Source organism: Ruditapes philippinarum, unplaced genomic scaffold, assembly GCF_026571515.1.
Source record: "Ruditapes philippinarum isolate M1 unplaced genomic scaffold, ASM2657151v2 ctg1059_1_1_1_1, whole genome shotgun sequence".
Taxonomy (NCBI): domain Eukaryota; kingdom Metazoa; phylum Mollusca; class Bivalvia; order Venerida; family Veneridae; genus Ruditapes; species Ruditapes philippinarum.
In genome coordinates, this window is record NW_026866195.1 from 131,146 (window position 1) to 147,284 (window position 16,139).

General features: G+C 30.7%; 1 protein-coding gene across 1 annotated transcript in view; it reads left to right on the plus strand.

Annotated features, from left to right (window-relative positions):
* The window catches only part of LOC132731644 (transient receptor potential cation channel subfamily A member 1 homolog), a 32,625-nt gene extending 18,520 nt beyond the window's left edge, over nt 1–14,105 (plus strand). Inside the window, exons 10-25 of the mRNA XM_060717856.1 lie at nt 2,572–2,755; nt 3,692–3,780; nt 4,251–4,397; nt 4,997–5,108; nt 5,443–5,579; nt 7,129–7,250; nt 7,682–7,840; nt 8,225–8,322; nt 8,668–8,837; nt 9,713–9,821; nt 10,262–10,393; nt 10,881–11,081; nt 11,674–11,844; nt 12,299–12,367; nt 12,717–12,896; nt 13,626–14,105. Of these exons, the coding sequence (XP_060573839.1) occupies nt 2,572–2,755; nt 3,692–3,780; nt 4,251–4,397; nt 4,997–5,108; nt 5,443–5,579; nt 7,129–7,250; nt 7,682–7,840; nt 8,225–8,322; nt 8,668–8,837; nt 9,713–9,821; nt 10,262–10,393; nt 10,881–11,081; nt 11,674–11,844; nt 12,299–12,367; nt 12,717–12,896; nt 13,626–13,829 (2,284 nt within the window). The 3' untranslated portion in view covers nt 13,830–14,105. The remainder of the gene's footprint in view (nt 1–2,571; nt 2,756–3,691; nt 3,781–4,250; nt 4,398–4,996; nt 5,109–5,442; nt 5,580–7,128; nt 7,251–7,681; nt 7,841–8,224; nt 8,323–8,667; nt 8,838–9,712; nt 9,822–10,261; nt 10,394–10,880; nt 11,082–11,673; nt 11,845–12,298; nt 12,368–12,716; nt 12,897–13,625) is intronic.
* Nucleotides 14,106–16,139: the final 2,034 nt, after the last annotated feature.

The window sequence follows — 16,139 nt, forward strand, 5'->3', positions numbered from 1 at the left end:
AGGTTATATTGTATTATCACAAAAACTTGAGAAGTAATAACATAAAATCATCAGGCAATTGGCAAACATTGAACTATCATTGTTTAAAGGGAGGCCATTCAAATGTTAGACTTGATACTTCATAATTAATCTTTTTTTTATAATAATCAGTTGAATGGCATTTATTCTTCATAATTATAATAATATAAGAGCCAAGCTAGAAATAAGTTCAAATTTTCTATAGTAAAAAGCAAAACTGGAAAAATTTCATTATAGCGGGGAGAGGTTCGGAGTTCATGTATGTTTATATTGTAAGTGATAAATACTGATTGTTATGGGTTTCTATGACATTACCTTCAACATTTGGCAGAAAAATAAAATTTGTTCATATGAGGAAGCTATCTAGCTGAGTCACCCCCTACCATTATCCCCATGCCCCTGTCCACTCAGTTCAGTTTTAGAGTCACCATATTTGTAAACAATGTTTATGCATCTTTTAAGTTTAAACCAAGGACCCCCCTTTCCCTGTCCCATGAAATTAACATTAATTTTTACACATAGTGTTTCTGCATAGTCAATGAGTATTTTGATGTTATTTAAAGTCTGGTTTGTTAATGCAGCATAGTAATTCATCAATGATTGTGTACATGTAAGTTAATTGAAATATTTAAATGAAATTATTGTAAGTTTAATTGATGGAGCAAACTGACAGACTGACCAAGCTCTTTATTGTTGATTCTTCAATGTTTCCATATTGATATTGAAATATCGTTAATTTAGATTTGTTGCAGGTTAATGGTTGAAGTTTAAACTTAATGCTTGTTTTCCCATTCCCAAGAAATTCATATTTTAACTAAATGTTTTCATCATTTTGAAGAATGTTTTGAGTTTATGTGGTATATTGTTTAAAATTGTTATTATCTTTTGCTTTTAATAGACATGTATACATTATTGTTATTTTATTATTAGTAGATATAAGTTTTTAAAAATAAGTAATGAAGGAATCATTATATCTTGATTCTTGAAATTACATGGATTTCATAAATTCTGACAAATATTGCATCTGAATTATAGTTGTCAACTTTCTTTTATTAGCCATTAAAATATGTTATTTGTTAATTTCATATTCTAATAGTGTGACAGCTTTTCATTATTTTATCAGATACACATGTTGAGAAAATCAATGAGTAATATAAATTAAATGATATACCTGTACATGTATTATAGTAAAGGATGATGTGTCATTAAATAGTTATTGATGCAAAAAATAATTGTGTGCCTTAACAGGAACTTGTTGCTTTCTTGAGATATTGTGAACTATCTTTGCCTAAGATAACATTACCTCCTAACTCTCTTGCCAAATTTTGCTGATTTTAAAAGTACATTGTAATTGATTTTAGGTGGTACTGTTGGAGAAACTAAAATTGTTTTGGTCTGAGCTAAAATGGTTTCTGTCTGAAAAACAATGATCACCAGTGTCAAATTTAGTTGTACATAGAACACCTCCCTCCCCCCTTAACCTTTGCATAAAATAGGTAAAATGCAAATGGAGTGATCTTTGAGCAGTATTTACCAGACCAAGCTGAAATCATTCTGGTTTAAGACTTTGTAGTGTTAGTGATTAAGTAATATAGCCACCAGGTAATAAAAAACTGAATAAGAGGCTATAGACCCAAAGAAATCTTGACGTACTGTTACAAAACTAAATATTTTAAAGCCACATTAAATAAATATTTAAAAATGTTTAGCCGCCGGCCTACAAACCAAGCAATCTATAGTTTCATTAACCCTTTTAACAGTATTGTTGTAAATCTCATCAAATATTGTTCATAAATTAGGACAATAAATGGAAAAACCCACCGTAATACTAAAGTTTGTATACGAATTTTAACATGCAAATGATGACTATAATCAGCTTGTGTATGCGCTATGTCACAGTGTTATAGTTGCTATTCGGAACACAGCAAATATGGGATTTTCTTGTGCAAACACACTTTAACTGTTTTAGTCTCAAGGTGCAATAGGCCTGGGGTTCAGAAAAAAGTAATCATCTCATAAAAAAGATAAAATTTATATGAAAACATCTGTTACAATGCGGAAATATACCGTTAAATTAGGAATGCTACTTATAGTCATGTTTGTTGATTTAATATTGATTTACGGATGATTTAAAGGCGAAATTTCTCATGCAAACAAAAAATGTACATCTGATTTCGCCACAGTGAGGTTGCACATTTGTATCCTTATAAGATCTAGAGTTGATATGAAACCCAAATTATAAATGAAATGTCGCTATTTCTGTTTTTATGAAATTTATTAAATGTAGCTTTAAATGGACTTGTCCATATTTCAATGTGGACAAAACAATTCATCATTTTATGGATTTTTTTTTTTTTATTTAAATTTGAAAATACACTGGCTGAATAGTGAACAGTTCAGACATGATAAGATGGCATGGATGTGCCAGCTGAACTTAGTAATCAATGTTTTTCTTCTTGGCGTTTTTCAACCAAGTAAAAGATTTATAATGATAATTCATTGAATACATTGAATACATTACTAGCAAATATATATGGACATGTATATTTACAGAGAGGCAGACATTGAGAGGAGAGATGAGGAGAACTATACTCCACTCTTATTGGCCAGTGTGTATGGCCGTGCCCCCACTGTAGATCTTCTTATCCAGAAAGAGGCTGATATTGCAGCAGTGGACAAGAATGACAAGACAGCAATATTCCTGGCAGCAGAAGAAAATCAGCTTAATGCTTTAGAGGTAAATGTTTAACAAGGAATAGAATGATCCAGAAGTAAATTTGTTCAATTTTTATCACCTTAAAAACATGATAAAATAATTTCAGTTTTTAATGAGTATTATAATTTTCAATTTTCATGCAGATTATGTATAAGGTATACAAAGTTCTTATAATTCCACCAAGTGTAGGTACATGTAGATTGGATGTTATAGGTTTTGCTTGAAATAAGGCATGGAGGGCCATCTGAAATTCTACTTTTTTAAAAATTATGAAATACTTGTAAAAGTTTTGTTAATATTTTAAATTAAAATGTCTGTTGTTTTTTTCTTTCTCGAAAATGTTTATTTATTCATTTGGTGTTTAAAAATTTCAGACTTTTCTTAAAAATGGAAATCTTGGGGGCCCAGCCTGGTAAAAAGTAGTGACAATACGACAAAGACCCTTAAATAATTTTCTGCAATGAAGGGATTTTTTAAAATGTTAAAAGGGTAAAAAAGATTTTATTCATTAAATTTTAAAAATTTTTCCTTTAGTGAAATTTTTATTTTTTTATTCTAAAATTTTTTATTTTAACTAATTTTTGTTGGGACATTTTTTTCAAATTAACTTGGTGTACCTTGTATTTGTAGTAAAAATACTATTGTTGCTGTATTGGTTCTTGACTGTAAATGTCGCATATTGGCAAATTTTCGACTAACTTTTCATGAAATCTTGTGTGTTTATTGATTAAGATATAAATCATGCCTATGGTCTATGTTATATGGTATGAGTGGCATGATCACACTTCAAGGTTAATGATAGAGCTACACATGCAGTTTGCAGGCATCTTGTTTGGACCGTGAGGATTCTGCTCTTTAAAAACACATTTTGAAACATGTATTTAAAAAAAAAACACCAGAGAATAACAAGTATATATCAAGGAGTTACTTGAGCATATTGTATGATGTATATTTCAGTGTTTGTTAAAGAATGGAGCAGATATGGAGAGTAAGAATGAGGAGGAACAAACACCTCTACATCTTGCTGCCAAGTTTGGTAGAACAAAAAAGAACCTCCAAGTATGTAATTAAAATCTACACCCTTTTTATCCTTTAAATTCCTGTTTATGCCCAAAAAAGAATTAAGATTTATTATTTTTAATTTTTATATTTTAAAAAAATAATAATTTTATAATATATTATATATATAATAAAAATATTTAAAAATTTAAAAATATATTATAAAAATACAAAAACAAAATTTACATCAAGTAACCAAAACCCAAAATTTTTTTTTAACCTTTTAAAATCATTTAAATTTGATTTTAATAATAAAAAAAATTTTTTTTAAAATTTTTTAAATTTTTTGAAAAATTTTAAAACCCTTAAAATTTTTTAACTCTAACCCAAATACAAACCCAAACTAAAAAAATAATTTTTTAACTTTTCTAATTTTTTATCCCAAATTTTCTATCTTAACATTTTTAAAAAAATTTTTAAAAACAAAATCAACTTTTTGTATGGTTGTTTTTGTCAGCACTGTACGGGAACTTGTTACCCAGGATAAGAATGCTGTAAATGATGAGGATGAAAACTCCAACACAGCACTCCATCTTGCTGCATTAGCTGGTCATGCTAAAGTTGCTGAGGTACTCATAGAGTTTGGAGCTGATGTTGCTGCCAGGTATGTAATTTTATATGAGCCGTGTCATGACAAAACCAACATAATGGGTTTGTTGGTTTTGTCGTGACGTGGCTCATATGGTGTTATGTTATTTTTTTACCACCAGTTTATAACATTCACTAGGCCATGGTCTCAATCTGATAAAACAAAAGGTTGATTATTACTCCAACTCTCACTGCAAAACCAAATATATGGCTTTTTGATTGATATACCACTTTATTTGAAGTGTAATTCTGTAAAGGTTTACAAATGATGAAGGGTGTTATGTGTTCATGTTGACAAGTAAAAGTCTTTCAAATATTTAACTTTTATATTGATGAATATGTTCAATAGATCTGTCCTCCATCACATGAAACTTCTCTTTTGAGATTGAGGAATTTCAATATAATTTACTTACGTAAATAGTCAATGGTATAAAGCTTTTTGATAGACTTTGAAAACACTGGCCTAAATTTTTGTTATTGACATAAACAAAACAATACTTTTGCTAGCACTCTAGAGGTTAGGGGAATAAGGAGTTATTAGATACTATTTAAATGGTTTCAATACAAGTTTGTTAATGTGAGTTAAATAGGAGTAAGATATTTTGTGTGATACAGGAATGTGAGCTTGTGGACACCACTTGATTGTGCTGCAGCTAAAGGTTGGATGAAAACAGCTAAAGTTTTACTAGAGGCAGACTCTCCTATAGATCCTATGGACAAAGCAAAGGTATTCCAATTAAAAACTGATGTCATTTATTAGATATATTTGTAATAATGTTTAGATAATGATGCACAACATTAAACATTAATTGTGTGATAAAAATCTTAAAAAGATGTAGAATTACAGTTAGAGGGAGGTAATTCAAATTTTAGATTTTGTCTTTGAAATCTGATTTCATACTATCATTTTAAGAACATAGAGATAAATCTTATTTCTATAGTAGTCATATTTTTGTTCAGTTTCTGCCCTTTGGTTATAAGAGCATTTTGGGGTAAATTATTTAATATGTCATGTTTGTTCTGTAGTATAAATTCATAGTAAGATTTTAAACCATTTGTAGACAACTCCTCTCCACTTGGCATGTAAATATGGTCATGTTGATGTAGTTGAACTATTGATAGACTGGGACGCGGACGTGGAACAGAGAGACTCAGATGGTAACAACTGTCTTGACCTCTCCATTGACAACAATAATGCGTAAGTTATGTCAGAGTTAGAATAATTGATAAGGTTATAAAAGCTATGATAGTCAGGTTATATATTCACATTTTGAATTTGATGAGTATTTACTCAGATATTGCAGTCATAAACAAATGAGATTTTTGCTATTCAGAGTAAGCAACTGTTTTTATAAATATCTTCATATTTACTAGGAACAAGAAGCAATGTTATATAAGATATAGAGTAGTTATAGTATGACTCAAAATCCAATCAAGTAAAAGAGTAGATAAATTTACCTGAATTAAGTATTAACTAGTACATTATGAATCCTGTGTTGTCAGTTGATATATAGGAATAGATAAGTTAACTTTGTTTTGAATTTTTTTCCGCCCTTAGCCGGTGGAATGATAACGACAACAAAAATTTGCTTTATCTCATTTATCGTAAGAACTGAAACATATAATAAAAAACACATATTCAAATTTACAGAATAACAATACATACGTTTACATAAAAACAACATCATAATTGGATTATAACCTAATGTTGACCAAGTTGCTTTAATAACCAACAAAGGGAAGTAATCCAAAATCCTGCAGTTATAGATGCTTTAATAATTTGCAGTTACAATCTACTCATGAACATATTAAAGTAGTTAAAATGAAACAATGACAAATCTTAATAAATGATTTAAGATATAATACTGACTAGTAAAAACAATATATGGCAGATTAACAATGACTAGTAGACAAAAAGATACATATATATAAATGTTTGATAAACCTACGTCGTGAACACTCAAGGGTGACGTTACAACATTTCTGCATTCATTATTCACTACCCATCACTGTAAAATACAATTTACCCTAATAAGTACAAGGAAAATATATGTGATAAAGATTTCTTTAGTAAGCACAATCTTCAACTTTTACTTAATATAAACGTGTATGTAGTGTGATAAAAGATCTTCTTTCAAATAAAACTAAAGTCAAGTTAAAAGTGGAAGATGAATAGAAACTTAAAAACAACTTGTCACTAAAGTAAGTTAACCATTACATCATAAATTCACAAAAAGACAAATCTGTAACGAACAAATTTGAGTACGAAACTACTGAACAAATTAAGCGTGTAACTCCAAAAAGCCTAGATTACAAAAGTTTAGTTTACAAACAGATTATTTACTGTAAAATAAGCAAGCATAATATCAACTTGCACAATATGGATAGGAATAAACAAGGAAATGACTTGGTTTAATAAAACAGCATGCGAGTCTGGCATATACAGTAAGCACAATGATTAATTTAGGCAAAAGATATAAAACCACTGAAAAGGTTACAAAAACACAGTTCACCCTGAACTCCACAAATTTCTTACCTTGATAATCGATTAATCATTTCCTGTTTTTAACAACCACTTAACAAAATATGTATCTAAACAATGTTATTGTAAGAATATGATGTATTATTTAGAACAGAACATATCTATGTATTTAAATTTTGGACATATATGTCTTTTCATTACAGTTTATAACAGTTTTTTTTTGTTTTACACATTTAGAAATCATGTTTAATATTTTAACAAACAGGAATGTAGCTCTATGTATCATCAAGTCTAACTACTGGCAGGAAGCTCTGAGAAATCATACCCTTGATCTAAACACAAACAGACATGATACACCAATGAGGAAACTTATCAGAAAGATGCCAGGTAATGTTATTATACTCTCTGATTTTCTTTAAGTATGGTACTAATTGAGATTTATGCAGACTCTGCTGAATTTCATTTTGTAGTGCAATAAAAAAAACATAAAACAAAAACAGTGTTAATTGTCATTCTCATTATTTACAATGTTAAGTGACGAATAGTCACAGGTCTATGATTCTATCAAGGTGCCATTTAATCCTGGAATTATTGCATGTAGGTGATCTGTTAATGTTCCAGCTTGTTTAAATGCCATCTGCTATTTCAATTATGCTGAATCATTATATAATAAGACAACAAAACCAAAAGTACCAAAAATTGAGGGACGAAAAAGAAAAATATTATTTAGGAACATTTTTTAATTCATTCTAACTAAGAGGTGATGGGTTTTATGATTGTAAGTTAATTGACATTAAATTTTAAATGTATATTTGTAGATGTTGCGGAGGAAGTGTTTAACCGATGTATGCAGCATAACAAGGAGAGTTTAGAGAGTTATAATTACAAGATTACCTTTAACTATGAGTTTCTAGATGATCTATACTCTGTACTTAACTGGAGTGATAGAGGTAGTAGTGACTCTGGATCTTCTACAGGTATTGTCTTACCTATGTCACTTTTATTGTTACAATAATTTTGAAGTTTAGCATTTTTGAAATTATGGATATTTCAGTCTTAGTACTTAATGTTCTTGAGTATTAATGCACTCTGAGTCAGAAAGAACTTGCTTCAATAGCTTTATTTAGAAAGGTCAATGTACATGTCTTTTGTTTGCAAATTTCTTAACATTTCACTCTTAAATGCTGATTTTATTGAATTCTTTTTTGAGAAGTTTATATAACAGAAAAAAGGTGTTGCACTGGTACATTATCCATGTATCCTTATAGTTATCTTTATCATTAGAATTGTGTGTAAATTAAGTTTTAAAGTATCTAAACAGGAATGTGTTTCAATTCAGAGTGATATGTTAATTAATACAGGAAGCTTGTATGATGATGAAGACCACCTGACAAAGTATGCGCGTCCATACACCACCGACTCTGGAACTTTCAAGAAGAATCATCCACTCATGATAATGGTATGATATCATTGAATTTAACAAAATGAAATTCTATTAGATACAACCTCAGTGTATGTTGCCTTGGCTATGAGTTAAATTAATAAAAATGGCATATTTTGGTTTAATATATACATGAATTGTAGTTGGTCATTTCAGGTATATTTGTTAGTTTAAGAATCAACTTAGATCATTGTGTGAAAAACCTGACCTTGAAATTCACCTTGAAATAATATCAATCAAACTTTCAAACTTAAGTCCTTCTTATACTAGGTAAAAAATATAGAGTGTATATAGATAATAATCTTGGTTAGATTCTCAAGCAGGAAATTTGAAGATGAAGAATTATTGATTTTTTTCTTGTAGGTGACGTCAAAGAGAGAAGATCTTCTGGCCCACCCTCTAGTTACAGCACTGTTGAGATATAAATGGACAAAATTTGGTCGTACATTCTACTATGTGAACTTTCTGATTTATGCTGTGTTCTTGACTTTCCTTACTGGTTTCATTGTGTCTACTGATGCCCCCTATATGATGTAAGTTTCATTTACTTTACAATCTGTAGTTTCAGTAACCCTTAAGTTACCATGCTAAATATCTTAAATATACTTGTCAATCCTTCAAATTGGAGGAAACCATTTATCATTTGTTCAAAATAAAGTTCATACTGCAGATATTTGACTGCACAGATTATCTGTGTGATCTTGATCTGCTGTGGTCACACAGGTAGAATCAGGTGTAGCCAGCAGACCAAGGATTTACTTAAGTGGAAGATTCACTATTATTGTTACTGGTAGCTGAGGGTTGGTGACTATGTGTTATTTTCCTAACACTGCACCAGTTTGATGCCCAGATATCTTGTATTACATTGATGTTTCTACTTAAATGTCTGCCAATGCCAAAATGCTCCTAGGAGGGACATCTTTTTCCATCTTGATTGACAATTAAAAGTTTAAACTCATAAGAAAAGAATATATATTAGTAGTATTCCATGTTATATTGTGAATAATATATGCAAATGTACCAGTGTGCATTATTTCTCAGATATATCAACTTGCTGTCTCACAGTTACAGGTACCTCTAATACAAGTTTAAACAATCTCATTAAAGTAGCTCAAAACATTAATGAGAGACTGTTTTAGATGAGACAAATAGACTCCTTTAAAACCATACAAACAATACAATACAAACTCCAGCACTTATCAAACAAACCATAAACAATCTATTTGAGGTAGTTTGGAAAAAATGATATTCCAAGTTGCATTTATCACACATGTCTTTAAGGTGTTTCCTTAATTTGGATGGTGGTCTAAAGTTTGATACACACCTAACGTGCCTGTGGTGCAGGTTACCTTGTAAATGACTTCTATTTTATATACATCCTGTCAGCTTATTTGTTTTGTCTTTCCAGCAGAGAGTCGTGTTCTGAATTAAAAAGTAGGGGCTATGACCAGCCGTTATTTGCAAAGATAGGAAAATATGCCATCATTATACTAGCGGCATGGAACTTACTGAGAGAGGTAATCATATGGGACTATGATATTATCTTACTCTTACTAGTATATTTTATATTTGATGCTTTAAATCAGCACACTTCCAGCTTAACATTTAATTTGAAAACTTAAAAGTTGTTCCTATGATTAGAAATGGTGTCAAGTGTACAAATTAAGTGATTTATCGAAAAGTATAATCTATATAAGAAGTGTTACCTTAGTCCAAAGTAATTAGAAGAAGAATGTATTATACTTACATATAACTCTGTATAAAGTGTTGAATTAAATTGTTGATATTAAAATACTACCATTATTATGTGAAAGTCCATAAAAAATACTATCTTTGTTATTTATTACATAAAAATATATAGTTTTGTAAAGAATTTTGTTGTTATAATATGACAGAATACTTTAACTATGTCTGTCTTGTATCATTGAAATAATGTATGAACTATTTTCTTGTTTAGTTGATACAACTTTACCAAGCCAAGCTGAACTATCTGAGTTGGGAGAATCTGATAGAATGGACTGTTTATGTTACATCCATTCTGTTTGTTCTGGATTTTGAAGATTGTCAAAAATCTACAGGGTTTAGAACTGTAAGTTATGTTATACACTTTAATTCTTACTTTTGTTACTAATTGTTTTTTATTTTAGTCAGATTATTAACATAACAATTTTGATCAAGGTTTAATGCTTTAAACAAGGTTGTGTGTTTCGATAGATAAGTAGAGGTTAATGTTAATGGTGGGAAAGGTGTCTTTCTCTTGGCCAGGAGTCTTGTCTTTGAGCCTTACTCAAGTCATGACCATGTTTCCCTGTACTAGTGTAACACAAGTATTGACTAGTTTCAGGATATGGATTAATACATTGTTATTAGGCGGGAGAACTTATTCTTTATTCAATCTCAAATAATTATGTTTAAAATATAATACATTTATACTTGAATATGCAGTCAATATTTAATTTTTCAGTTTTCTATGCTTTAATAACTTTAAGTGAATTTATAAATTTAGTCAATCCATTGATTCTTACTGTAATTTTCTCAACGTCTCACTTAAAGTTATGATTTATTTGTTATTTTAGCGCTGGCAGTGGAATGTAGGAACTGTTGCAATATTCCTGTCATGGATCAACCTTGTGTTGTTTGCCCAAAAGTTCCCCAGGTTTGGTATCTATGTGGTGATGTTCAAGGATATCCTGAAGACATTCTTCCAGTTCTTCATCGTCTTCATGCTGTTCATTATTGCTTTTGCTCTTGCATTTTACTCTCTCTTACAGAATCAGGTAAAAATTGTCTTTGTTTTTACTTTAAATTTTTCAAACCATCTGTTCTACCATTATGAATTACATACAAAGCTGTATGAAGAAGTAATATTAAACAAATTGCAATTAAACATTTTAAGCATTTGATGCAAATAATAATGCCTGTAAAACTTAAATTATAAATTTGGTAATATATCATTGAAAAAGAAATTGTACTTTTATCATTATGTTAAATAATTAAGGTACAAAATTTAAAATTGAATTTGATGCATTTATAATCAATAAAATAAAATGGATCTGAAGTTTTTCTCTCTAAATAAAAAATGTTAATATCAACATTTCCCCTAGAATTCATACAGCCATAAAATGAAATAAAAAAAAAGAGGACTGAAACAAAGTAGGATAACACAGTTGTTGATTTCAAGGGGTCGCTTAGGCAGTCTCGACTGTATTAGGTTGATATGAAATTTGTTCATATGTCCATCTTTGTCAAAGAATTCTTTTTAATTCATTAGATTTCACAAAAAACTATTTTTTTCATGGTTTCGAGTGTATTAAAATGTTCCCCTTATAATTTTTTACTCATGTCTAATAAACAATGTTTATATTACAGGAATCATTTTCTACTGTTTGGCAGTCTCTTATAAAGACAACAGTAATGATGATAGGAGAGTTTGAGTATGACGGTATATATACTGATGGAGTGGTTGAATATGAGGTTCTCGGGTATATTCTCTTCTGTGTGTTCATGGTGGTCATGTCCATCATTATAATGAACTTGCTCGTAAGTTTAAAAAATATTTGTATACATTTATATATGTGGTTCTTGCTTTGCTAAATTTATATAACAGACTTATCTTACTTTAGTTTAGAATCCTTAGAATCCATCCAGTGTAAGAAAATTTATATCAAAATGTTAAAATTTAGCTGTCGGCAGTAACAGAACTGGTTTTATCATTAATTCCCATACTGCTTTTGCAACCCTGTAAAACCGGTATTGCATGGCTGTACATATATTTTGATGTTAAGTCATTTGTGCTAAATGTTAGCGTTACACTAAAGACATGTCAATGAAAAAGTTAATGATTTTTACTGTAAACAGTTCTTATTTTGGATATGTGATAAATAGCATATTTAATTTGTGTAGCTTCATTACTAAATAAAATAATAACATACTTGCCAGATGTCAAATTGATTATAACAGTGACATAAGAAAGTGTTTTTATTGTGCACTATAGGTTGGTTTGGCTGTAGACAATATTAAGGAAGTACAAGAACAGGCAGAACTGACTAGAAAAGCTATGCAGGTAATCAAAGTGTCATCAAATCACTGTTAAACACTACAGCATAGTAAAATAAATTGATAATTAGTGAGCAAGGTGTCTGAATAATTTCTAAAGTTTGTAATAAATATTTTCCTGTCAAAACTATTAACTTATATGTATCTTGTCATCATGAGATGTGGAGAGATTATCATTACTTTAAGGATCTATGACTTCTCAATTCATCTGCAAGATATTACCAAAGCACTTTGAAATTGTGGATATCATGAATTTTTATATAATGATACTTTTATTACTTACCATAATGCATGCTGTGCACACGAAAACATGTGGATGTTATTGAAGGGTGTATATATATCACATGTCTGTTTAGGTGGAGCTTGCTTTAGATGTGGAGCGTATTGTACCAGACTTTTTCCGTAGAAGATTGGTCGTCAGAAAGGACTCTATGAAACCTAACCAAGGCATCAGCAAACTGTTCAGCAGTGTATTTGGACTAGAGAGTTACGGTCTTACAGCACAGACCATCCATAAAGCACTCAATCCTGAACTGGTAAACATAAATTTACTCTTGTTGCAAAAATCTATTTCATTTCACTTCATATTTACATTGACTAATGAGGTCAATTTTCCGAAGAATTGAAATAAAATGTAGAAGTTTGTAACTTTAATTGACTGTAGGAATACTTGCAGCTTTTATGATTTACATAAGCTACCTGTATAGAGGCCTATTAGGCATTGTTTGCATACAGTTACACCAGACTCTTTCTGTCACTATATGTTGGCCTTTTTTAAAACATTTCTTGAGAAATAGACAAAGTAGGAAAAGCTCAATTATTCAAATTCATTTGGTATAGGTTTAACATGACTATTTTATTCATAAACAATGATGGTATCTTTGTCTTTATATATATCAAAAAATAATGTCATTAAAGTTATCATGATTTCTCTGTATGGTTTTCACCTCATAAACTTTAGTATGATAGAGGAAGAATTATTGTCACAGAAAATTTTCATTCTTATTTGAGCCGTGTCACGACAAAACCAACATAATGGCTTTGCGACCAGCATGGATCCAGACCAGCCTGCGCATCCGCGCAGTCTGATCAGATTCCATGTTGTTCGCTTACAAACCCTATTACAAGTAGAGAAACTGATAGCGAACAGCATGGATCCTGATAAGATTGCGCGGATGCGCAGGCTGGTCTGGATCCATGCTGGTTGCAAACACATTACGTTGGTTTTGTCAAGACGCGGCTCAAATTTATATATCATGTTACAGGATGAGTTAGAGGTAGTAAAGGAGAGCCAGGAGAAGTTACAAGCTACCATTAACAAGATGCGTTACAACAACAAGGAGATGAAAGCTCAGTTAAACAACCTCGAGGGTATGATGAAAGCTCTCATGACAGCCCAGAACATTAGCTGGCAGGATGAGGATTTCCAGGAAGTAGATGAGATCAGTCCAATGGGAGTATACTCATAGACTGGTGCCCTTTCCGTACAAGAGATTCTCCATGACTGGTTTATTATGCAGCAAGAAAATACTAATAGACTGATTTTTGTTTTATACGAAAAAATTCTTTTCATTTAATTTAGTTGTGAACGGAAAACCTTTTCAAAAGGATTTTATTTTGAAAAAGAAAATTGCAAAGACATTTTTGAACGTTTTACAAAGGTCTCTTAGGATTTTTTGTTGTTGTTTTTTTCCTGGTTGTTTATTAAGATATTTGTTCAGTCTTTACTATTTGGTATGTTTTATACCAGGTATTTTTTTTTTTTTTAGAGATATACATGTATAAATACTATCTAATTTTTGTGTCGCCTCTACGGAGTAGTGGCGACATATAGGGATCACTTCTCCGTCGTCTGTCTGTCCGTCTGTCCGTCTGTCTGTCTGTCTGTCTGTCCGTCTGTCCGTCCGTCCGTCACAAAACTTGTCCGGACTACTCCTCATAAACTACTGGTGCAATTTCATCCAAACTTTACAGGAATGATCAGTACCAAGTCTAGTTGTGCATATTGTCAGCATTTTCCGGTTTAATGATTTTTGTCAGAGTTATGGCCCTTTAATAATTTTTAATTTTAAAGTTTGTCCGGACTACTTCTCTTATACCACTAATGCAATTTCAATGAAACTTTACAGGATTGATCTGTAGCTCAAGTCCTTGCGCATATTGCACGGGTTTTCCGGTTGAATGATTTTTGGCCGAGTTATGGCCCTTTGATAAAAAGGTTTCTTTTTCTGTGTGTTGCCAGATACACAAAAGCTTGTCCGGACTACTCCTCATAAACTACTGGTGCAATTTCATCCAAACTTTACACAAATGATCAGTACCAAGTCTAGTTGTGCATATTGTCAGCATTTTCCGGTTCAATGATTTTTGTTTGAGTTATGGCCCTTTAAAAATTTTTATTTTTAAAGTTTGTCCAGACTACTTCTCTTATACCACTTATGCAATTTCAATGAAACTTTACAGGATTGATCTGTAGCTAAAGTCCTTGCGCATATTGCACGGGTTTTCCGGTTGAATGATTTTTGGCCGAGTTATGGCCCTTTGATAAAAAGGTGTTTTTTTCTGTGTGTTGCCAGATACGCAAAAGCTTGTCCGGACTACTCCTCATAAACTACTGGTGCAATTTTATCCAAACTTTACAGGAATGATCAGTACAAAGTGGTTAGTCTAGTTGTGCACTGTCCGTCTGTCTGTCCGTCTGTCACAAAATTTGTCCCAACATGAAATTGGCCATCATGAGGCGACACATGTGATTACTGATCGCTCTTGTTCAGATGGTAGAAGAAGCTGTATCTATCTAAATGTATTTTATATTTGTTTGTTATTTTTAAAGCAGGATGTTGAAGGGCCAAAGTTAATATTGAGTGTTGTATCATGTTGATACATACTGGTGAAAGTTTTTTCTTTCTTTTTCTTTCATTTTTGCAAAAATCATCTTCTTGTACATGTATTTAACCATTTATGTTTTTTCCATCTTGTTGTATTTTGGTGTTAAAAATATTTGAGTTGTTATGTTGTTATTTTTTTTTCATTTTTGCTGTTTATTTTTTTTTTCTACCTTCCATCACACCAAATTATTTTTTAGAATAAAACACAAAAGAATAATAATGTATTTTGAGCAATTTGTTGATATTACTGATCTGTAGATCTCCATTTTATGTGTAAATTAACTTGAAGTACTTCTTTGGGGTAATTTGAGATTGTTTGTAATTTAATTTTTGATTTTAGGTAGAAAATGGTAAAATAAAAGGCCAGTTTCAATGTTTGTGTAGGATATAAACAGAATTTAACATCTGTATGATAGTATGTGACATAAATTTTATTTTCGCTACAAAGTTGTCTGCAGATTTTATTCATCTTTTGTTTTTCTTGTAAAAAAACAACAGAAGAACATTTATTGTTCACTAATACAATGTATTTTATTTTATTTATCAGTGACATAAATTTCTGATAAAATCCAAAAGTAATTTCTTTGGCATAATATTTTTATTGTTTTTCATTTTGATTGTAGGGTAATTTTGTTGTGTTTTTTTTTCTTCTATATTTTCTCTCTACCATTATTGCCAAAGTTTATTTCACAATGTGATAAATTAAAGATAATATATTTTCAAATGAATTTGTCCAGACTATAGTGACAGCATCTTATAATATTGTTATTGACTGACGTTTTTAGCTCGACTTTTCTATGAAAAGGGGAGCTATCCTACTCGCCCCGGCGTCGGCGTCGGCGTCACACCTTGGTTAAGTTTTTCGTACCACCCCACTTTATTTCAGAAGTA